We start from the raw sequence: 23974 nt of genomic DNA, 5'->3' as shown, positions 1-23974 counted from the left end.
ATGGAGGCAAAATAGAGAAATGTTTTTGATCATCTGGTTCTGGTCATCATTATAGTTTAATGAACCCTCAACTGTGCTAAACCAGTAGGTGTAAATGTAATCCAATGGCTAAAAAATTGAAAAGAATATCCTTTCTAGCAGCAGCAGCAAACTCCATAATCTAAAGATCTTGCAATCATGGTTTGTCAAGCTAAAAAAAAACCACCACATGCTGGGCATGTGTTGCAATACTAAACACAACGTCGTGAAGATTACTCACTGCGAACACGCAAGGAAATATTCGAAAATCATCTGCTAGATAATGTACCCAGGGACAAATTTCTAGCAGGCACTCGACAGTGCCTTGCTCCCCCTACTTGCAGATTCTTTAACATTCATACACTGACCAAATAAATGCACTTCATTTCAACACTAACAAGAATAAAAACACGTACATGTTACAGGGTAAGATTCAACATCCTCGTCAATTTACTATCTGAACCACCTCGGCTGTACACAAGAGACTGAATACGTGGCTTGAATGCAGAATTCCCGAAACAATTTAGCATGGTTAGGACAACTTTATTGAAGCCGACTGGCTGTAGAGTATGGGGATGTCTCCTTATGCTCACCCCGGAGACCAATCTCAGGACAAATTGATCTTGGGAGATGCTCTCATAAATTGACTAAAGAAACAAATGCATCTTAACAAGTATAGGTTTTCCTTTCCCAGAAAAATAAGTAGAGTTTTCCCGTCTCCTCTGGTATGACAAGCAGTAGTTGGTGAGAGGACAAACCAGAGTTATCAGAGGAGCTAAAAGCATCAAATTTACCAACTAGCAAGTCATCTGCCCTCAGACTTTACCAGCTGTGAGAATACCCTACTCATTGAAACACCTGAGAGGCCGTCCACACTTGAGGCTTCAAACTGTGCAGCAGATACACTATCATCACTGTGGCTGAAATTGTTGATTTGTGGAGAGAGCTCGCCGATCATATTTGTACTGTTTTCTTCAGCATCGCCTGGTAAAACTGCTTCTTGCAGTTGAAGGGCATACTCCAGATTCCACAAGATATCTCCCATAGAAGGCCTGTCAACCCCAAAGTCGGCTAAGCATTTCTCAGCGGTTTCTCCAAACTTCCTAAGTGAATCTGGTCTAATTTTTCCCGCAAGAGCAGCGTCAATTATTTGTTCCAACTGCCCTCTCTTCTGCCATTTCATTGCCCATTCAGCTAAGTTAACCATTTCTCTTGGGAGGGATGGATCTATAACAGGTCTGGCACAAAGAACTTCAAGCAACACCACCCCGAAGGAATAAACATCTGATTTCTCTGTCAGTTGTTGCCTTCTAAAATACTCAGGATCGAGGTATCCAAAACTCCCTTTCACTGCTGTGCTCACATGGGTCTGATCAATTTCAGGTCCTGTCTTTGAAAGCCCAAAATCAGCTACCTTGGCCATGAGATTCTCATCAAGCAATATGTTAGCAGACTTTACATCACGATGAATAACTGCTTTTGCATATCCAGTGTGAAGATAATGGAGTCCTCTAGCTGCTCCAATACATATCTCAAGCCTGTCCTTCCAACTCAAGCTGGGAGAACCTGAGCCATAGAGATGACTCTTGAGAGTTCCATTCTCCATGTATTCATAAATCAAGATCATCTCATTCTTTTCATCACAGTACCCAATCAATGAAACCAGATGGCGATGCCGGAACTGAGAGAGCATCTCAATTTCAGTCTGGAACTCTGCAAGTCCCTGTTGGGAGCGTGGATTTCCCCTCTTAACAGCCACTTTTGTACCATCATTTAAAACTCCCCTGTATACCTTTCCAAAACCACCAATGCCAATAACCCAACTCTCGTCAAAACTGTTTGTTGCCTCTTGAACTGCCACAAAAGGAATGCGATACCCCAAATTATAACCAAGACTAGTGGCTGTTCCATTCGAGTATTTACTACCCATGGTGTGAGAATTTCCTCCACTGATGGAAAAAGGAACCCACGTCTTAGAATGGCCTTGGCGTGCCAGCCTTCTTCTCTTTCTGCAGAACATAAAGAAAATACCAGCCAACACCGCTAGGATAAGTGCTCCGATGCTCAATCCCACTATCACACCAACATTCTTCTTCGAACTTGAATTTGCAACTGCAGGAGCTGTCCCACTGAGGCTACCCAACGAGTTGTTCATTTTCATGATCTCCAACCCATTTAGAATTGCATTGGGGTAGGCACTACTAATAGTGTTAGTTGGACCAATACTCACACGAAGTTTATTGCTAACCGTTGCTGCAGTAACAAAATCCATATAAAATGCAACAGCCAAAGTATTTGCAATAGAGCTTGGATCCACATTCTCAGCAACAAGCCAGGAGTCAATGTAAACATCGAAGTAGAGCTCGTTAAGATTTCTACTTACTATATCACAAAAGTGAAACCTAACAAGATACTGAAACCCTGGCTGCACGTTGAACTCCCAGGTCACATTGAAGTTGCTGTTGGGATTATTATCTGAGTTCATTCTAGAGGCAGTACCATAAACAGCATTCGGAGCAGAATCCTGTGTTGCCCCACCAACTACATACTTGACAGCTGCAATATTGGACACGTTGATAGCAAGATTGTTTTGGATGAGAAAACTTTGGTCAGGAACCCAAGTTCTCCCAAGGGTATCATTCTCGAAGGAAACTGTTGGTCCACCCATGTTCACCCTATGAACAGTCTCCAGAGCCTGCCAGGACAGGCCTTTGAATCTCCCCACTGGATTAAAAGTTTCAGCATCATCTGTAATGAGCTCATCAGGAACTGAAACGACTTCCAAGGCATTTAAGAAGGCAAATGAATTGCCTGAAGGAGTGATGGTGATAACAAGGTTCTTTGAGGTTACATTAACTGAAAATTCTTTCACAACAGAAGCCTTCACACTGAAATTGCTGAGGAAGGCATAGTTTAGGGTGGACACACCAAAACTCGCATTGCTCATGTTGTAACTACCACTAACAAATGGATAGAAATATAGACGAATCCAATGCCTCCCAGGTTGATTAATCAAAAAGGTGTACTTTGAGGTTCCATCAAAGATTCTTGCTGTTTGATAGAGCGGTGAATCATCCCCAGAAGTGACAGATATTGAAGCATTTGCAAAAGTGTTTTTCGGGGTTGAAAGAAAGTTGGAGGCAGAGTTATCAGCAACAAAAACACGGTTACCTACTGTAGTATTGGTGAGCGATCCGCAGTCTATAAGATAGTTGTCTACAGGAGTGAATCCACTAGATAAACATACCAAGCTTAAGATTGACAAAAGTACACAAATGAAACGTCTAGATCCTACACTGCCCATAATTTCGAAATCTGGAACTTTACTGGGGAAATATGGAAATCTATTGAGCTTTAAGATAGAAACTAAGGACTCTTATCAAGGCAGAGCACTAGGGTGCCCCTAGTAATCAATAGCAGAACAATAGAAACCAAAATCCATGAGGAGGGATGAATTAGGAAGTGAAATCAAAATCCAAGATTGCATAATATAGCAAGAGCAAGCAAAGAAGTTGGCGCTTTTCAGTTACAGATACGGGAGAAATCTAAATCCTAAATAGCAATGTATAGAATTGAACAAGAAAGACAAATCTAAAGTAGCCAAAAGCAATACAAGGAAAGGAGCTTGTAGCTGTCAGTACTCACAAATAAATGAAGAAAAGATGGCACACCTTGAACAAAATTTGAGGTCCAATGGAAAGTGGGGGGGGGGGGGGGGGGAGACCCGGATGGGAAATGCTTGTGAGGAGGACAAGGTAAATATGGTATACTTTGGAATCCTAAAAGGACTTTCAGTTCAAATAAAGAGGAGTCAAAACACAAGCTGGTGCGAACTGGGTGACAACCCCAGATGATGCCAGATTCCTAGATACTTTATGTTTTGTATTAAATTAGTAATAGAAACCAAACACACTTGTGTGCAAGCAAACAAACCATGGGAAAACACAATTACAGAGTCAGAACCAGCTGTGGATGCAGAAGGCTGAGGCTTGAATGTTTTGGTGAGCTTTCATGGGGGTAGATGAAACCTCTTGTATGAAGGTCAGAAAAATAAAGGAAAACGGGGGTTAGAAACAGCTATCTCATGGTTAACAGGAAAAAAAAAAGATTTTGGCTTGCCTCTTTAATGACAAGTGGGGGAAAAAAGCAGAGAGTAATCAACCGACACCTTTATTTATATAATTTATGACTACTTTCATATATGGCTTTAAAACCCGGGCCCAGGTTCATTTCAGATCTGGTTGATTCAGGGTTTTAATTAACACGAGTTGAGAAATAAAGCACATATAATATATGTGACAATTTTGTTATTATTGCCAAAAACTAAATAAAATCCTTACACAATACTATTTATATATAAATGCTAAAACTGATGGGAGAGGTAAAATAAAATTTAAAATAAAATTAAATAATAGTTTAAAATTATTTTTCATTACTTTCCGCATCTAATAATAGAAAATACCCAATAAAAATAATTATTGAAAAATCCTTGTGGAACAAAAACTTAATAACTTATGAAATAAGAATTAATTTCTAGCTAATTATTAATTTTTTATTTGATATAAAATTCTTGTAAAATAAATAAAAAATAACTACTGCACAAGATGATCTCGATAATATTAAGCACTCCTTATAGTATAATTTTTAAGGAAGTAATATCTTTTTTTTATTTTTATTGTTATATTTTAAACCTAATTTTAAATATATTGTTCTCTCTCCCCCGAGTAAATTAACTAGGGGTGAGTAAAAAAAATCAAAAAATCAATTAAACCGAGAAAATCAGAAAAAAAATCTGAAAAAACCAAACTGTGAAAAAAACCGATTAAAATTTTAAAAAAACCGACCGGTTCGGTTTCGGTTTTATAAGCCTAGAACCGAAAAAATCAAACCGAACCCAAATAAAGAAAAAACCATGCCAAACCGGTTTGAACAGGTTTTTGTCCTAAAAAACTAAACCGAACCAAACCGAAACCGGTCGGTTTGAATCGGTTTTGGTTTTTTTTAATAAAAACATGAGCGAACCAAAAATAATCAACCCCCTAAAATTAACAGCCATCGTATATAATTGGAAAAGGTAAAGAAGTTGGTTATGGAAAGGGATTCTTCTTCTTCCTTTCCCCCATGGATTCTCATTTTGAAAACTTCATTAATCAAATCTCCTACGTGCTGGAAACATGTAGGAAAGCGGCATGCCTTTTATTTAAGCTAGCCTCGGTAATAATATATACGGAGACGTCTGTAAGTGAGGTATGAATTGGTTTTTTTTAGGTTTTTTATTATTATTTAATAATATATTAAAATAATTATTTTTTAAAAAATTAATTAGTGACACTAACTAGAAGGATAAAACGAGTATCGCTTTCAACTTGTTAAAGATAAACATGAAAGGGAGGGGGGGAAGGTACGTGTAGGGCAGCTGGTAACTAATAAATAGCCCCACCCTGACTTTGGTGGCAAATGGAGACCTAACCTCCCCCTTTCATTTCCCACAATAAATTAAAATGTGAGATTTATTAAATACAGAGTCTCTTACGTGTGCTACCTTATATTTTTTAAAGTATTTTTTAGATTATTATTTTGTTTAAAAAACCATTAAATTAATATTAAAAAAACCACTAAATTAATATTAAAAAAATTTTAAATTATTAGTATTTTTTTTCACCTTAGAAATTGTCGAGAGGGTGTTTTATGACCTCTTCTTTTAGTTTCCATTCAACTCATTCTCTCACAATTTATTCTAAAATACATGAAATTAAATCTTGATCAATTAATTACTCTCGTGTTTAATGTTGAATCTAAATATTGAATTAATTTAAAAATAAGTAGTTATGATATTTTCAAAGATAAAATGAATATTCATCTACACCAATTATTATTTTCTTTTAAAAAAAACCTCAATAAATTGCTTTTATGTATATTTTCTATTTAAAAACTGAAAGTTATGAAACCGAACTATATATATATATATATATATATAAACGTTTAATGATGAAAAATACATGATATATTCTTCTTTAATTTATGTATTAATGCTCTTTATGAGAAATTAAGAGACCAAACTATAACCAATTTTCCTCCCCACGTTTCTTAATAATGAGAAATTATTTTCCTCCCATTTTTCCTTCTTGACTTTTTTTTTTTAAAAAAACTATTTTCAAATAAAAAGGAGTAAAATCAATTGGTTTATCTCTCCTCCCCTCATTTTCATTCCTTCCATCACGAGTTTGACCTGGTCTTCATGCAGGAAACACAGCTAGAGGGCCGGCCATATGCACGATATAAAAAAAATAAGCACTGACTTGATATTGATTTAAGCTAAATAATGGATTTTTAATTATTATTTGTACGTTTCGTGTTGCTTTAGAAGGCCAATCACTTGCTGAATTCAAGCTATCTACGTGCACGCCATTCGTAAGCAAAATAATAATAATAATAATAATAATAATAAAATTGAATGAACTTTCAAGGAGCATGAATAAACAAATAAATCCTGCGAAACTGAAAAAAATAAATAAAAACAAAACAATTTAAGCAGCTGGACGTGGCGGCTGTAAAGTAAACCAGGAGCAAGAATCAAAACCATACACGCCAAGAAGATAATTAAATGCTGTCACTTGGCAAATGTATTAATTGCCCTGGAAATTAGCTCAATTCATAATACAATGTGTGTTTTGGATGACAGAGAATTATTACAATCAGGAGCAAGAATCAAAACCATACACGTCAAAAACAATTATTACTATTAAATAAATATTACAAAGTTGTATTACATGATTTCATAATTTTGTTAGTAAACAGTTTACTTGAAAAATAATAAAGATGTAAAATGACATATAATTCAACTATTATACTATTACAAACTTTTAAGTAATTTAAGGAGTGTTGATAAGGATTAATCCATGGAGACAACATTCTTTTTTCTTTTTTTTTCCTTTTTCCCGGTTCTGCTTTTTAATAAAAAAAAATATTCAGCTTACAACATGATTTTTTATTTGGTATGGTGTAAGAAATTTTGATATAAATTTTTCTATTTAAAAATTATCTCTCTTCTCGAAGCTTCATTAATGTTTTTTATTTTTAAGCTTCATATTATTTTATAATTTTTACATGTGATATAATATGATAAAGGTAATAATTGAGTCGTCTACTCATGTGGCTATATTTATATATTATAACATCATAGCTTCCAAGCTTTCCTTGTTAATTGGAAGATTTTTACTGTTATATATATATATATAGACAGGCAAATTATCTTTCCTTGTTAATTATATTTTTTATTTTGTTTTATTTTAAATTATTTTAACATGCTTTAAAATACTAATATCAAAAATAAAATTTAAAAAATAATAAATAATATTTTTAAATAGATAATAACTTAAAATGTATAATTATTGATAAAAATACCACTAGTCTTGAAAAAAGAAAAACAATCCCTAACAAAATTGTTTGATTTGACATTTAAAGTTGAAGTCATCAATTACGGGGTGGCACGTGCTCACAAGACTCCGTGTTTCAAAAGTTTATATATCAAATCACATGCCACGTGTCATCTGAAAGGGTACAATTTAGCCTGAACAATTACCTTTAGCTCTATCTGACGGAAACAACTTTCAAGAACAGCTAATGATATAATTTATTGCCTGCAAGAAAAACTTTTTAGAGACAAAAGCAACGATAAGATCTGTTTGCTTTTGTGATTGAAAAATGACAAGAATCTTTTCACTGGAAATCATTTGCAACCACAAGGATGTTACAAGGTTCCTCATAATTTTGCCTCAAATGCTGCTGCTGCTGCTGCTTTAATCATGTTCCCACCTTTATAACCCTATCATGTATATCCACACCAACCAACCCTAATCTTGAACTAACCATCACGCAGATCCGTCAATTTCTAAATCAAGCTGGTTGCTGAGAGATTGTCACCTACAATGGTAAACTAACACATTCACTTTCAGACTGCTGCCCAGTCTCTAAACATGAGCAAGCGCAAGCAGGAGTTCTGTCCAGTGTCCAGTGTCCAGAGATATTGCTGGATATCTTTCCATTGAAAGGAGAATTTGTTGGCTTCTGAATGCAATATTTTTCCAGCTGCCAAAGATTTGAAATCAGTTCAAGTCAAGATTGAGCGGTTCCCAAAACTAGGCCTTTCAATGCTGGCATCAAGTTCCCCAGAAGCTCCCTTTTACTTAAAATCCTGTCAGATGTACAGTCTTCTTCCTGGGGAAAACGGAAAAAGAACAATACAGACAGTAACAATCAGCATCACATAAAATACTAATCATGTTTCAGAAACTAGAGCTGTCACAAACCTCTACTCATTACCAGGATGCATGAATCTTTTTTATCCCGTGTCAAAACTTCTCTTTTCTTTGCAAAAGCAAGCGACTATGCAAGTTTTTCCTTGCAAATTTTGCGACAAGTGACAAAAAAATATTTATAACTTACCGAACCCAGAATCACGAGGGGCAAATGTAACAAAGATAAATATGCCAAACCAAGAATAGAGAGCGAAGGCCGAAACAGATGTTACTCACATCACCAGTTGAAGCAGATAAAAGCGATAGAAGTGTTACTGTAGCAGCTTGATATTCTGTCAGGATCTTGAATGCTGAATCATCTAGTTTGTCCTGAAAAAAATGGCATTAAAGCAGAAAGCATGTAATAAACAAAAATTCCCACAAAAAAAAAAATCAAGTAATGCTAGGCAAGTTGCCAAGAAGTGATATGGTACATAATAATAAACAATCAAGGTCATGAGTCCACAACTGAAAAGTAAACGAATCCTTGGGTTTTGAAAGTCCAATTTAAACATTCATAAAAAAACAAAATACAAAAAAGGAAAAACAACAACTTTAAAGCCTGTTTTACATCACTACAACAGCATATGAATGGAAGAAATCCAATCTATTTGGGCGAGTTATTGAATAACCGGTGACTTAAATTACAGGCAATTTGCATTCAAACCCTGACTTCCAAGTTTCCAACAAAGACAAATGGCAACACCAAAGAATCCAGGCCATAAACATGCAACTAAAAACAGATGCATCTACACTGCAAATGATATAACATGTAAAGAAACAACCTGCAAAACTTCTACATTGCAACATCCCAATTTATACTCCAATTGTTGCAGGACAGTCAAGATGTCGCAGAAGGACCTACCCGGATACAAGACAGGCTGATAAAATAATAAAACTACATTTTCTTTCAGTGGTATATAAGATGTGACAAAATTGTTTTCCAATACCACCATATAGCAGAAAAACATTTCAACAAATTCAAAATAACATTCCCCATCTCCCTTGTGGAGAGAGAGCACGGCAATTTATGGAGTCCTTGAAAATGAATAGAAGTATGTCAAATGGAAACTGATTTTCAGCATGACATTACTTTTTAGAATATAGCAAAAGATTCTGATGGGGAACCAGCTATATGAAAATAAGCTTCAATATCTTGTTTTATTTTATTTTAGTTTTTTTTAGTCAATTAGAATTCTTCGATCTTAATTACTTTTATTTAATTTCCTACAATAAACAGGATCCTACTAGGCTTTAGGTGCCAATTTAAGAACACCTTTTCCATGATTTATGAAGACTAAATGATAATTGAATTGAGAATTGCTATTTGTATTAGCTACTACCATTCTCTTCTCTATTTATCTGTATGCTATGGGACTTGTCTCTTCTCTGCTTTATCTTACTGTCTTTCTTCTATTTAATCCCTCTCCTATAGGAATTCTGCTTCTCCTTTGTCATAATCATGTACATCACATTCACCTTTCATTGCCATTCAGATGTGAAAGGTACACACCACTTCTGGTTTTTAAAATCCATTTGTTTGTGCACATGGATAAACCAAAAGCAATTGATATCTTCACAACACAAGATTTTGAGGTGGTCCGGAATCTATCAACAAAACGAAAACATATGGCACTCATCCTTAAGTCAGTTTCCACTTAGACCAGCATCTTCTACCTCTCATCATTAAAAATTGTTGGCAAATATTTGAACACCTCATCCAAATAAGCCACGCCTGGAGCTGGAGAGCGTAGCATAGCCTCCAAGCCCTGGTACAAAATTGCACCATACATAATGACACTCTAGTTCTATCACCACAACAGCAACCAAAGTATAACTAAGTTTTGAAAAAAAAAAGAAGAAGCTTCAAATGCATTGCAACACAAATGTACTTTGAAAAATGCATTTTTAATTAGTAAAATATTAGGAATGCCACATACCTTCAATCGAGAAACAGCTACAGAAATGGCCCTTCCAGGGGCCTGAAGAGCTTTATTGCGAACCTACAACAGAAAATTCATGTTCAAGAAGTGAAAAAACTATAAAAGTTGCCATACTTGCATAGAATCCAGAGATAGAACCTGAATATAAAGCAGGGAAACAACTTTAGGCAGAAGAAGAACTGGATCAGTTTCAGCAGAAACTTGAGCTGTCAAATCCTGACAATAGTAATCAAAACAGGCATCCAAATGAGTGCATATGTCATATTTCCATCCAAAGTTGCAAGTCACCCACTTGCAAAAGACCCAACTGCTAAATAAACAAAAATATAAATTACAGAGATTCATCACAATAGAACTAGTTAAAAAAAGCAATGGATCTAATATTGGATTTTATGTCAACTTTATAATCAACAAATAAAAATATTAATACTTGAACACTGTAAAAAAGCTGTCCAAAATAGCTTCCTCGATAGTTTAAAGGATGAGAAGATATGATACTCATAGTGAACTTTCCAAATAAACACATTTGTGGATATGAGTAACTCTGATCCTTTTTGTCCTTTTTTTTTTCCTATACAAAGCATGCTTACCTTGCGGTATGAGTGCAGAAGAGTTCTTTCCAATTTCTTGTCAAGCTTTTTCAAGAGCAACCCACTGAAAAAAAACAGAATCCAAAATGTAAATGTCAGGTTCCGAGAAAAGAAGGCAGTTCACATGAAATTCTAAAACAAAATTATAATAATAGCACAAACAAAACTACCTGTCCTCTGCCACCTCTCTTAGTGAAGTCATGAAAGCTTCCACCCGCTGCTCAGTAGAATGATTGGGATTAAACATTGTACAAAAGTGCAAAAAGTAGATAAGATCAAATATCTCCTAGATTTTTTAAATTAAAGGCAGACGATAAGAGAGCTGGCTAGAGAAGTCTATTGGTAGTTGAATCCAATGATTTCAGCTGAAACATGCTCAGACTTGAATCAGGTCTAGGGTGTAAAGAATTGATGAGTTAGGTACTAGTGTTTTGTCCACCCACCAACCCGCCATAAGAGAGAGAAAGAAGCAGGAGCATTACAATATTTTTCTTGTTAATTATAGTTTTCTTTTTCAGTTATAAATCCCTATATTATTTGGATTCTTCAGTGTCATGCCATTAGCCTGTGGCTTATTTGATTAGAGATTTCCTTACAAGGATAAGATTAGGATTAGGGATTTTGACTATTATAAATGGGCTTTGTAGAGCTATTTTACAGGATGTCTTTTGTTTCTTATCAACCTCATCAGATTTTAACAGTTTCTCTCTCAATACTAAACCTTATCATCCCGTTCCAACTTAAATTTTATTCATGTTTTACCCATCCTTTTGCTGTAAATGCTGATTTTGAGGTTTTTTTCTTCCCAACCTACATCAGAGCGAGAGAGGACCAGAATATTGTTGCAAGCAGCAAAATATAGTTTTTCCTTTGCTCTCTCTAATCCCCCAACCCCCAGTCACATCAGCACCTCTGTGCTCTCTCCCCTCCACCCAAACAAAATATAGTTCTTGTTAAAGGATATGTTCTTCATTTAAATAACTCTTGAAAATGGAAAGAGCAACTTTTCACTAACAAGAACTGACCTTCCCTTCCAAAGCTTCAACTACTGCAAGAGCCTTTTTTGAAAGGGATCCTGGAAAGCTTTTTGCCTGCATGAGGAATGAGAGCACATAATAGAGGAGATCATTTAGCATATCCAAACTTCTGACCAGTTTCATAAAGCACAAAGCAAGGCAGCAAATGTTTCATACAAGAGCAGTTCTTTCTGCAGAACCAAGCGTGATAGATTCTGAATTTGGAGACTCTTCAACATTAATTCCATTCTTCAATTTGTTGTGCATGTCCTACATTTACATCAAGTCCAGGCATCAGACCATCCTTCAAATTATATATCTTAATTTACTGAAACCACATCAGTGGTAAGCAAAACAGAGGAATGGGTGCTACCAAGTTATGAAAAAGCATATCTCCAATAGAAGCAGCCATTGTTCTTAACAAATGCCTGTGCAAGACAGCCTGCAAACCATAAACAAGGCTTGTCTTTATTCCATTTCATCACAAAATAGCAAGTTGTTTGGGTAGTTAATCTATCCAATAATAACTTCTTTATATCAATTAATATAGGAAGAAGTAGAACTTACAGAGGTTGATTGGTCATCCTCAAATAAATCTAGTGCCTTTTCATACAGTTGCATATTTAAGAAAGCCTGCAAAAAGGAAGTTATATCTCAAAGAGTTGCCAGAATTATAAGAACCCATCACAGCCTCCATTACCAAGAAAGCACATTGTACAAAACACTAAATCAGAGGAATGTCAAAATACTGGATGTAGATAATTAATTTGCAATCACAACGGTGCTAACCTCATCAAGCTTCTTTTGTAAATTATCAAGCAGTTGCTTCATTTTCCCAGCATTTTCTGTAAATAATGTCTTTCTTTTCTCCTTTAAGGAACTAATTAACATAGGTCTCATATAGTTAGCTAAAGGTCCAAGAATTGTCAGTGGATCTTCCAAACCTGCCAGATCAGCTAACTTCACCGATTAGAATATGATATGAAATCAACGCCAAATCAGCTGAACAATAACAACAAAAAGGAATCATTAGCAAAATGAACAGACCTTGCTCTTCAAAATCAGGAACCAGAGTCAGGATCTTTTGCATTATCCAATCATCAGAAGGAATGTTAAGATCATCCTCTTGCGTTCTAGCTAAATCTTTCTTAGCTCCCTTTTTTGTATCAGACAGGACCAAAGATGCCTCCTTGCCTTTCCTTTGGTTTTTCTTAGATTTCAAAGGAATAATTTCCTCATCATCTAGAAGGATTTCAGTTCTTGCTCCAGATGATTTCCCCTTTTTCTTCTTTTTCTCATTTACTTCAACAGACCGGCCAGAATCAGTTCTAATTTTAGCTTCCATGACCAAATGAAAGTCATCACTCAGTATAACACCAGAGGACCCTGAGAGCCTAAAGACCTCCAGCTCTTTCTCCATCCGACCATAAACATCCTAGCAATAAAAATAAATGGTTGCAAGAATCAGAATTCCACAGAGAGATCAAGCAGTTATAAACAACACATGCAAACCCTCAAATTGCAGGAGACAAGGTTGGAGGCATCGGAATCCCAATGAAAACAAAGAATAATATAAAAAAATGAATAAACTTGGTTCAACAATACACTGCACCCAAAATCAAAACAAATTATAGGAGCAAAACACGCATAGAATAGATCCACCAAGTGCACACGACGCGGGAGAGGGAGATAGAGTAGGAGGGGTTTTGAGTGCTTTCCAGGAAAATGATCAAAATAAAAGACTTCCAAAAAATGAAAAGTGATAGATCAAATACAGCATGAAGAAAACCTAGAAAGGATTTTCATTACACATCTCTGACTTTACATTTTTAAAACATCCTGACCCTTACATAGCACCACCAGCTGAGAGAATTAGGTCAATCTAGCTTGATAAGCCAGTAATACTAACAGGGCCAACCGGACACTATTGTCAGCACTCCTGCTGCTTCATGTATCTAAACAATGTATTTATATATTTGTCCATGTGAAAAATATATATAGCATATGTAACGGATGCAAGTGGACATGAACAACAATGAGAAACAATCTTTAAGTAGTTCAGAACAATTTCCTATTATCAATGGAAATAGTGAAACATAAGCAGTAAGCCCTTCAAACTTATTACATCAAGTATTAATTTTAGAGTCAAACCTTGATAAAACCATTGCTAAATACATATGAATCCCCCAGGATCATTCCTTTATTACCCTGAAAAAAATCAGAAAGAAAATGAAAAAAAAAAATAATTCACTCTGATGATAGAAATGAAAAATTATTGCCATGGCAAAAATGTCACCTTGAGTGCTGACTGAACAGAATTACAATGCGACAAAATCTTAGAAGCATCTTGGGATCCAAAAGAAGTGGGTAATACAGAAAGAGAATCAATCCTGCAATCATCCATAAAATCAATGACGTCTTCACAATGTGCTCAAATAACCTGCATACGCACATGTGCTAAGAGAAAATTCTGCTGTTCATATGAATACCCATAAGAAATATGCGACTGAATTTTAAGTCATGTTTTTGTGAATAAAATAACAAGAAATATCAATGATGATCATAACACATGCCATAGCTGCAGTGAAAACTGAAGCAGGTACATCAGAAGTAACAAGCAACCAATTGATAGGAGCACAACATGATGAAAGGGAGCTGATACAATGATAGATGATGACAATAAACATGTTGGATTATTTTTAAGTCAGAGCAAATAGTATAAGAATAAAAAAACTAGAACAGTACTTTGTTTTCTCTTGATAGATGGAAAAATAAAGAATATGAAATTCAACTAGAAAAACATATATTCTCAAATTTCAACCCTCAAATATGACCTGTCTATGACTCATATTGCATTAGGAAATAGTGGTATAATTTTATTATCTTCCATTTCAATTAATACGTGTCAAAGAAAACCTGGACAATTCTGTCATATTGAACCAAACCACAAAAATGAAAACGGCGTTCAAATAAAGATATCGAGAAAACAATTTCAATCAACAATCTGAAGCAAACAATTTCATAGTTATATTAAATCAACAAAAAGGAAAAAAGAGGAAAGAAAAGGTAATTATTGCCTCACCAGCTACCACGGTCAATAGCATCCTCAACAGCAGCATCCAACATCTCAATCATGGAGGGATGAGCAAATGCAGTTACCAGAGGTATACCTTCAGCATATCTGGACTATATTGGATTTGAAGACCACAAATTTTGATAAGACAAACAAAGAAGAATTCTCAAGTATAAATAAGTTCTTCACATAAATTCTACAAACTTGAAAGAAAACAAATCCAAATTTCAGACATAAATTCAACATAAGTACCTGCAAGAACTGGACAGGCTGGGAAATTCCAAGGTTTTGCAGAGTATCATAGCTGATAAAAGAATTCTGCAAGCGGGAAAATAACAAGTGATTAAGATGGAGATGATAGCTAAAAAATCAACATCCCTGATGCAATAGGATGGGAAAAGGATGATAAAAGACTGACCAACCAAGTCTTACAATTCAAAATACAGATTACATTCCAACCATCGAGACAGCAAACCATATGATCAAACAAGCTTTTGAGTAACATCATGTGTGAAACATGCAGAACATCAATATGGGTATCTAGAAATTACAAAATTAATATTGGGTAGGAGAATTAAGTTCCAAACCTGAGAAAAGAAAGAATCTACACACTCCCTTTGAGCAGTGGCAAACACCTGTAGCACAATTAAAATCAATGAGGGAAAAAGCATTCTATTTAATGTGATAAAGCAAGAAAATAAGTCTTGAAGCAGTACACATGTTCCTCATCACCCACAACTAAATTCACTATCTCATAGGTTTTTTTCCCTCAAACTATAAATATTTCCAGCCAAATTATCATGAAAACTGTATGCATCACAAGATTTACTGAAGAGAAAAAACTATCTTGGTTAAGTTAAAACTGTAGATAGTCCCCTTTAGACAGTCCTTAATTTTATTGAAATGCTTACATAAATACTTCAGGAAAAAAAAAAACCTTCATTAGTTAACAGACAATCAACTGCTCTAATTCTTCAAGAGCTGAAGCCTGAATAAAGAAAATAATTTTTGAAGCATTTCACGTTCCTTAGCACCCACAACCAAATTCGCTATCTAAAAAAGATTAATCTCTAGCACGTGTGATATAAAATTATAAACCAATACCAAGAAATCATAAACATACAGTTGGTGTCCAATGAACTCCTGCTCGAAGTGATCCAAGAATCTCCCCTTCCTTCGCCAGCCCATTAAATAAGGATTGGAAAAATGAACTTTCAGTAGCCACACCACCAGCTCCATCCATTGCTTGCAACAACTGCTGCAGGGTTCCCCACAAAAAAGACAAATTTGTAGGAACGGTAACACCCCTCGCAGCACCACGAACCATGGCGCTAACACGAGTAACATAAGCTGGTGTATACAATTGTCCACCTTCAAGCCTACCTTTCACCTAAATGCAAATAAAATCTCAGCCAAAACTTTCAACTTCTTTTCCCTCCGACAACCATATCACATTCAAGAAAGAAACAAGAAAGATACCAGAGTTCCGAGGCGAGCTTCCAACATGGAAGCCACAAGTTCAGAGCCAACATTCAAGTTAGCTGCGATTTCCGCCAAAGAAATTTGACTGCATTCTTGAAGCCTCTCATTGATTTCTTCAGCAACATTGTCCCAATAAGACTGCGAAACAATTTCTCCTTGAATCAACATCAGCCCGCTCGGGTCATCCGAAACGACGCGTTGAGCTTGGTTCTCGACGTGATATAAATCAACGCCAGTAATATCCGCAAGATCTATCAAGGAAACACGCCCTAATTTCTTGATCTCCAACACCATTTCATGCCTCAATTGCTCCTTAGAAAAAAAAAAAGAGAAAAAATTAAGCAAAGAAAACAAGAAAAAGAAATTAGAAGTGTCAAAATCGACGACGAAGATGATAATACATACAGGAGTGATGTATTCTTTGCCGGAGACAGTGTGGAGAAGGTTGAAATCGATGATGTGAAGCTCGTGGAGTTTTTGGACTAATTCGACGACGTTTCTTTCAGATAATCGGATGCTCGATTTTGCTTGCTGCGCGGACTCAAATTGTCTCGCCAATTCTAACAATTCTGCGTCCATTTTGATTGAATTGAATGGAGGAAAATCGATCGATCGAGAGAGTTTTGGTTTTCTGTTCAATTCAATTCCCTGTTTGTTTGTTGCAGTCTGAGTTTGAAAAAAAAATAAAAAACAATAATGCTTTTTATTTTTAATATCATTTTAAAATTATAAAAAAAATTACTAATAAAATATTAATTTAATATTTTTTAAAATCTAAAAACAGTAGAGCTCTCCTAAACAGACCGGTACGGTACAATAGTCATGGGCCTTCAATTATGGCCTTCAACTATGTGCATCGTTAGCCTTGGTCTTCAATAGTCATTTTATTATTTATTAAATAATTTTTAAAGAGTGGTGTTTGTTTCCTTTCATCATATGAGATTTATTAATAATTTTGGTTTTGAATTTTCTAAAGGAAAGGAGGTTGAAGTATGTTTGAATTTAGGGTGTAAAATACTTTTAAAAATAATTTTTTATTTTAAAAATATATCAAAATAATTTATTTTTTATATCAACATGTAAAAATTATTAAAATTATTAAAAAATTATTAATTTAATATTTTTTTAAGTTAAAAATACTTTTAAAAAACACTAAAAAATAAAAACAAACATATAAAAAAAAGAAAGAGATAATAAGGTGTCTATGCACTACCTACCTAGAACATCAGTGATTGAACTGCCAACTTCGGCAATTTGTAATATTTCTGTAGATCTTTTTGACAACTGATGATTTGTCCATACATAAACTGATTCAAAATTTGAAGAACGACGCTGCTTCAGCTGACAAGTATACATGGTCAGATAACCAACTCAGGAAGCATGGCAGATTGGTGGTGGGAAATGTTTGGTTTTGCAGCATAACATTTTACAGCTTCTTCATAGCAGTCATGATGGAGGACATTCTAGAATTCATGCTACCTATTCATTTTACTTGTTCATTTTATCCATCCATTGCCAGCACTTACTGGCATTTCTTTGTTGAAAAACCAACAAATGCAAATGCAAATGCAAACGCAAACGCAAATGAAATCTAAAAGGGCAAACATGAATTCTAAGGTGTAGCCCAACTGGTTAGATCTTGAGTTTGCTTCCTAATAGTCACGAGTTCAAGTCCCCGTTAATTTCAGAGTCCATGAAATTAGTCGAGATATGTATAACCTGACCGACCATCTTCATTAAAAAAAAAAAAAGGGAAACAGGCATCAGAATGCAAATGTTTCATCTTTCAGATTCCATACCTCTGGATGGCCTCCAGGGAAAACAAAATGTCCAGGAAATTCCCCTACATTGTAACTTCTTTGCAACACTTCTATTTTCTGGTCAGATGTCGTCTCAACAATTGCACATTTGCACTATTACCCAATGGACTTGAGGTGTGTTGACACTGTTTTGGGTCGTCTGCAAAAAACCAAAGCTGCAAAAACTTTTTTTTAAAATGATATCCTGAGCTAAAAAAATTATTACAATTCTACGAGATACCCAGGTTGATCTTTCATCTGTGACAAATCCAGACAAGATAACTTTTTTGATAAAAAAATCTAGGTGGTATCTCTAATGTAGTCTCGATAAAATTCATCACTGATCATTTATTGCTTGATTTCATTCAACTTTAAATATACAAATTTTCGAACAGAAGACATATGCATCATTTCTCTTAATAAAAACCCTCCAACTACAGACAGACCACCACACAAGTGGGCATTAAATACCAAGAAAAAGCAAAACACAAATTTATGAGCTCACAGGCATCACTGAGATGCTAGCAAGCAATAAAATAAGGTGTCAAACAATCAAAAGCAAGCATGGACAAATCCTCTTCCGTGATTGAGATTTCATATGAATGAAGAGATACCTTCTGATGGAAGGAGGAACTTATCCCAAAGAGGATTTATGTTTGTCCCCATAAAAATCCTGGATAGCAGGCAGATAGCATTGATTCTTCATTATGGGGGAGGAAAAATAAAAGGCATAAATATATCATGCTACATTACAATTACTGAAATTCAAACATCAGTAAAACGCTCACACCAAGAGCAAAAGTCCACTCATTAATAAGAAAATTTAGAAGCAGCTTCAGACCAATCATCAGAAAAATGAAAAACCCAGTAAATGAAAGGCTGGTTGAAAAAGTAATTTTGACACTGGCATCCAGCTTGAAAATTATATCTGTCCACCTTAACCTATGACAACCCACTGCAATGAACACTAAAGTAGTTGACACAGAACTCATGTCCAGTCAATATGAAAGGGAGGGATGTTTAGTAAATTTGCAATGTCTCGCCTCCAGCAAGAGTTGTAGCATCGAAGGATAATATGTGCATGAGATCATTGACCAAGTATCATGAGTGTGCAACTGAACATGATGCCCAAGTGTCATCTGGTTGAGATTAACAGTATAATGTGCGAGTTGATTTACAGTTATCAGTTTGCTCTAGAAAAGTAATGGAAAGTATTTATGAACTGAGGTTGTAAGCCATTCCCATACACAAGAGAGGGAGGGAGGGGGACCTGTAATCTGTCAAACCAAGGTGGAGGCAGGCATGAAGATCTTGTTGTGATCCTGCTCTGTTGGACAGAGTGTACCCTCCATACTGGGAAGTTATTAACAAGAACAGCAATTCATAAGAAAAGATAATAAAATGCATAAAAATTTCTAAAATATGTTATACAAATGCAGGGCATCAATTCTTTGTCTGCTGCATATAGCAACTATTATGTCTTGCATCAAACGCTGTAATGGAATCCCAGTTTTATTTGTAATATCAGTCCAATATTAAATTCCCATTCTCATCAATATTATGGTTCCTCTTGCATTTTACAACACGAGACATTACATTACAATCCATTTTGAAACTTGATAGAAACTCAAGAATACTGCCAAATGCGCTCGATATCAACTCGACAGCATTGGCAAAAGAAATCGTTGTGTAATATAAAGCATCAAAATGCAAGCAAATACCAGCATTCTAAAGATCCTTTTGGTTTGGCAGTAACAGCGAAGGTTTAATAAAATGATGAATAGCACAAAAAATCACAAAGTCAGATAAAGAATTCTATGGAACAACATTCCCGGAACTTTCCCCCATTGTACGAAGATGCGTTCTTCTGTACCCTTGGATCCCATATCTTTAAACCCCAGCAAAGATAACAGTCAGATAAAGAATTCTATGGATTCCGCATTGCATTTATTACAATACCGATGTAATTAAATCAGAAAACTAACTTACCTCAAAAATGGAGTTTTCTAATTCGGTGTCAGGATGGGGGATTCTATCGTAAGATGGATCAAAAACCACAGATACCTTAATCCAACAAATTAACAACTTAAACCACAGCTACAAATTTTAAAATAACGCAGCTTAAAATGGTAGAAACAAAGAACAGGGAGGACCTGAGAAGGCGAGAGGGCAGATGGGCATGGGAGCACAAGTTTGGAGTCTCATTTATCCATTTACATGCCCCGCGCACTCCAACTGTTTGATGAAGGTGTCCAATCTAATCTAAAATATTTATCCTACCAGAAATCCCATGGGCAGGATTAGGAGAAGATTGTGCGTTTTATTTTCTTAATTAACAAATACATTCAAACACGTTTCTTGCATACATAATTATCAATTACCACGGTCGTAAAACTCTTATGTTAATCAAGAATTGGCTAGTAGTCAAGGGACAAATGTGCACTTTTCTCCCAAATTTTTTTTCAATAAAATCTCAGATAAATCAATCATTCACAGTGTATCACAGAAAAAATAAATTCTTCCGATCTTTTTGGAACTCAACCCTCGAATTGTAATGTACAGAACATACCTTAAATTCTTCAGAGACTAACCCATCTTTTATAATAGTATCTGATTTCATTCATGTGTTTGTCACTTGATTTTTATATTTTGGTTTTAGCCTATTTTTTATTTAAAAATATATCAAATTAAATTTTTTATATGTGTTTTTTATGATTTTAATGTAATAATATTAAAAATTAAAAATTTATTTTAATATATTTTTCAATTAAATTTTTTTTGTTGTAAGAACATTCTATACCTGCGTTACAAAATATATTATTAAGAAACTGTTTCAATTAACTCTCAATTCAAGATTTGTGATAAAACACTCGAACACTTTTTTAGGTAACTAGCCTCCACATTCTGTATATCCCCATTCTGTTAATTAAAAATTGAAAAAATTACCTCTAAAATTCTATGAAATCAATTTTTTTAAAAAAATCTTTTTTTGGGTTTTCATTTTGTTAAATGGATTGCAAAGATTTTTGACATTATTGCATGAAATCTGAAGATTGGGGGTATGGATATATAACCCAATAGCATACCCATATGGATTTATCAAAAAAGAAAACCTACCACAAGTAGCGTGATATGATGAACTCTTTTGTACTTATATTAGCTTCTAGCTTTAGAGATTAAAATTTATCTGTTTTTATGTTTGAAAAGTATTTTTTAAAAAGATTTATTTTTTTATTTTAAATTAATATTTTATAGTGTTTTTAAATTATTTTAATATATTAATGTCAAAAATTATTTTTAAAAATTAAAAGAATATATTATTTTAACTTCTTTATGAATAAAAAATACTTTAAAGAAATCACTATCATATTTCTTATCCACAACTTTGTCTCTCGTCTTGTCCACTGGTATCAATTCAACTTGAGATCAATACAAAGTACAAACACTTTCTGGGAAAAACAAATAAAACAGTACCGTTAAACAAATCAATCTGTGAAAACAAAGCAAAGCAAAGGAAAAAAAAAACTAAAAAAGGATTACAGCCCTCTAACAGGATGCAAACTTCTCATCATATTGGAAGCAGAACATGCACCTTATTGGGTTATGAAATCCTCCGGAGGATTCAACAATATAACAACTTAATTTAATGGTGTGCGTAGCTTGTAGGAAAGAAAATAAAAATGCAGAGTAACAAAGATATGGCTTTTTTTGATCATGAGAGTAGTGAAAAAGGAAAAAAGATTGAGGAATATATATGTGAAGCTCGAAGAAAATAAAACCTTGACCAATGTCTTAAGAATTAGGAGAAGGGAATGCGAAAGTGCTGGGATCATCTTCATTGTTAATCCATCCATACTTCTCCAAGAATGGGTTTGTCAATGAGTTTGGTGGGTAGCTATCAATGCAGTCCGTCCACGCATTACCTGCATCCCCCAAGTCTCTAAGCACCTCCCACAAACAGCTGTTGCATTTAAAGCCCGCACCAAAACTCATCATCAAAACCCTATCTCCTTTCTTTAGCCTCCTTTTGGCCTCCATGTATGCCAAAACATACCAAAGACTACTCGCAGAAGTGTTGCCGAACCTATGCAGAGTCATTCTTGCTGGCTCCAAGTCATGCTCGGTGAGATCAAGACTAACGCCAATCCCATCGATCACTGCCTTACCCCCAGTGTGAATGCAGAAGTGATCGACACCTGTCTTGAAGTTTATCACAGGTTTAGGACTAGAACCTGCAGCTCCTTTTGTGGATCTGTGGCTCCAATATTTCCAATATTTCCTAATAAATGACACCACCATAAATCTAAGCAGCTCCCTTACAGGCAAGATCTTAGGGGTTATTTCTCTAAGGTTGTCGACCAAAGCTCGTGTAGCGACCTTTGGGAGTGACTTGTCCAGGTGAATCCCTGAGCGCCCTTGGTCATCTTCTCTTTGATGGCAACAATCATACGACTCGTCTCTAGCTCCGTGGTGTGTCCTAACTAGGCACTTCAATTTGAGCATGGCACGGTGCTTTAAGGCCCTTTTGTTAGTCAAGAGCATGGCACACCCACCAGATCGGAACAAACAATTTGCAAGAATCATCGATCTATCACTGCCTGCATACCAATTTGGACTTAAAGACTCCGAGGTGACAACAAGCGCATAAGCATTTTTGTAAGTCTTAAAAATGTTTTGAACAATGTTGACGGATATAAGGCTTGCACTACAACCCATCCCAGTGAGGTTAAAAACCTTAACATCCTCCCTTAGTTTATAGTGATTTATGATCATAGCGGGTAAAGAAGGCACAACAGACTGCATGGAGACATTAACTACAAGAACATCGATTTCTTTAGGAGCTATGCCTGACCTAGCCAAGAGCTTTCCGATGCTGTCATGAAAGAACTCCTCCATCTCCGAAATTAAATCTTGTAATGTAGGGTTCTCCTCTTGACCGTTGAATATGATCCTGGGACCATAGGTTTGCTCGCCAATTCCAGAGCTCACAATAGCTCTCAACAGAAACTTGTACTCGTTCAGACCAAGATTTTTGTTCCTCCGTATCACTTGCCCAGAAAACTCTGTGTCAAGTTTCCTGTCATCGGTTGGTTTGTGGCATTCATAGTCTAGTATATAACATTCTCGGTCCCTTTTCCTATCAATCCGCCTCCATAACATGAATAGGGGATAGAAGATGAGAAAAGCATATACTAACATGGGAACATCCATTGTTTAATTTTGAAAGAAACAGAGAGAGAGATGGGACTTGAGAGTTAATTTGGTGTGCCAGTATTATTATTTTATAAGATGGGAGGTCATGAAATGAAAGCAGGTGATCTAATTATAAGAGAAGGGGATGTGCGAGCTGTACACGTGAAGATGTTTAAGATCCATTTCCATCTCTCAACTCCCACCAACTGATTGCGTTCAACTTTGCTATCAACTTTATTACCAATTCATGCTCTTGTCACGCCTTAGGTGTAGGATCGGTGCATGACAGAGCAAAGAAACTCTATTTTCAAGCTCCTAGTGGGCGAGGGAATTATTGGATAGTTTCCTACAAAAAAGAACAAAAATCCATCCAAATTATTATCATACATGCCGTGTACGCATTTTATATCAATTTTTAGTTATCTGTTACAATGAATGTAGTATATATGAATTAACCTTTGACTTCAAACCTTCAAAATTCCATGCGCCTTCTTAAATAGAAAGCCATTAGAGTTAGTTCACAGTTAGTAGCTTACCCAAGGTTGCTAGCAGCATTCAAGAAA

General features: G+C 35.3%; 3 protein-coding genes across 15 annotated transcripts; all 3 read right to left on the bottom strand.

The window, feature by feature from the left end:
• Positions 1 to 277: 277 nt before the first annotated feature.
• LOC133705963 (receptor-like protein kinase HERK 1) lies at positions 278 to 4155 on the bottom strand. The gene has a single exon (XM_062131428.1). It carries the CDS (start codon positions 3320 to 3322, stop codon positions 824 to 826), a length of 2499 nt encoding a protein of 832 aa, XP_061987412.1. The 5' UTR covers positions 3323 to 4155; the 3' UTR covers positions 278 to 823.
• Positions 4156 to 7626: 3471 nt separating this feature from the next.
• On the bottom strand, positions 7627 to 20872 carry LOC133705887 (E3 UFM1-protein ligase 1 homolog). 13 transcript variants are annotated; one of them, XM_062131341.1, is made up of 26 exons: positions 20372 to 20867; positions 20208 to 20282; positions 19489 to 19571; positions 18833 to 18891; positions 18219 to 18394; positions 17637 to 17726; positions 16825 to 17085; positions 16417 to 16731; positions 16061 to 16327; positions 15525 to 15572; positions 15190 to 15255; positions 14947 to 15050; positions 14161 to 14254; positions 14016 to 14072; positions 12912 to 13299; positions 12654 to 12820; positions 12432 to 12497; positions 12238 to 12306; positions 12042 to 12134; positions 11874 to 11939; positions 11019 to 11065; positions 10849 to 10912; positions 10397 to 10474; positions 10256 to 10318; positions 8553 to 8645; positions 7627 to 8235 (listed from the first exon to the last, which is right to left on the bottom strand). In XM_062131341.1, exons 7-26 carry the CDS (start codon positions 16996 to 16998, stop codon positions 8134 to 8136), a joined length of 2421 nt encoding a protein of 806 aa, XP_061987325.1. In that variant the 5' UTR covers positions 16999 to 17085; positions 17637 to 17726; positions 18219 to 18394; positions 18833 to 18891; positions 19489 to 19571; positions 20208 to 20282; positions 20372 to 20867; the 3' UTR covers positions 7627 to 8133. The 13 variants fall into 13 exon arrangements, 12 of the variants coding, with proteins under 12 accessions (XP_061987325.1, XP_061987315.1, XP_061987333.1 ...); XM_062131331.1 differs by having other exon boundaries at positions 18833 to 19571; XM_062131349.1 differs by having other exon boundaries at positions 18219 to 18891.
• A 792-nt stretch (positions 20873 to 21664) lies between these two features.
• Positions 21665 to 23735, bottom strand: LOC133705955 (3-ketoacyl-CoA synthase 3-like). Its single transcript, XM_062131415.1, has one exon. It carries the CDS (start codon positions 23427 to 23429, stop codon positions 22011 to 22013), a length of 1419 nt encoding a protein of 472 aa, XP_061987399.1. The 5' UTR covers positions 23430 to 23735; the 3' UTR covers positions 21665 to 22010.
• Positions 23736 to 23974: the final 239 nt, after the last annotated feature.

Source organism: Populus nigra, chromosome 1 (assembly GCF_951802175.1).
Source record: "Populus nigra chromosome 1, ddPopNigr1.1, whole genome shotgun sequence".
Taxonomy (NCBI): Eukaryota; Viridiplantae; Streptophyta; class Magnoliopsida; order Malpighiales; family Salicaceae; genus Populus; species Populus nigra.
Note: the sequence above shows the minus strand (reverse complement) of the source record. Positions and strands in the feature narration are given on the sequence as shown.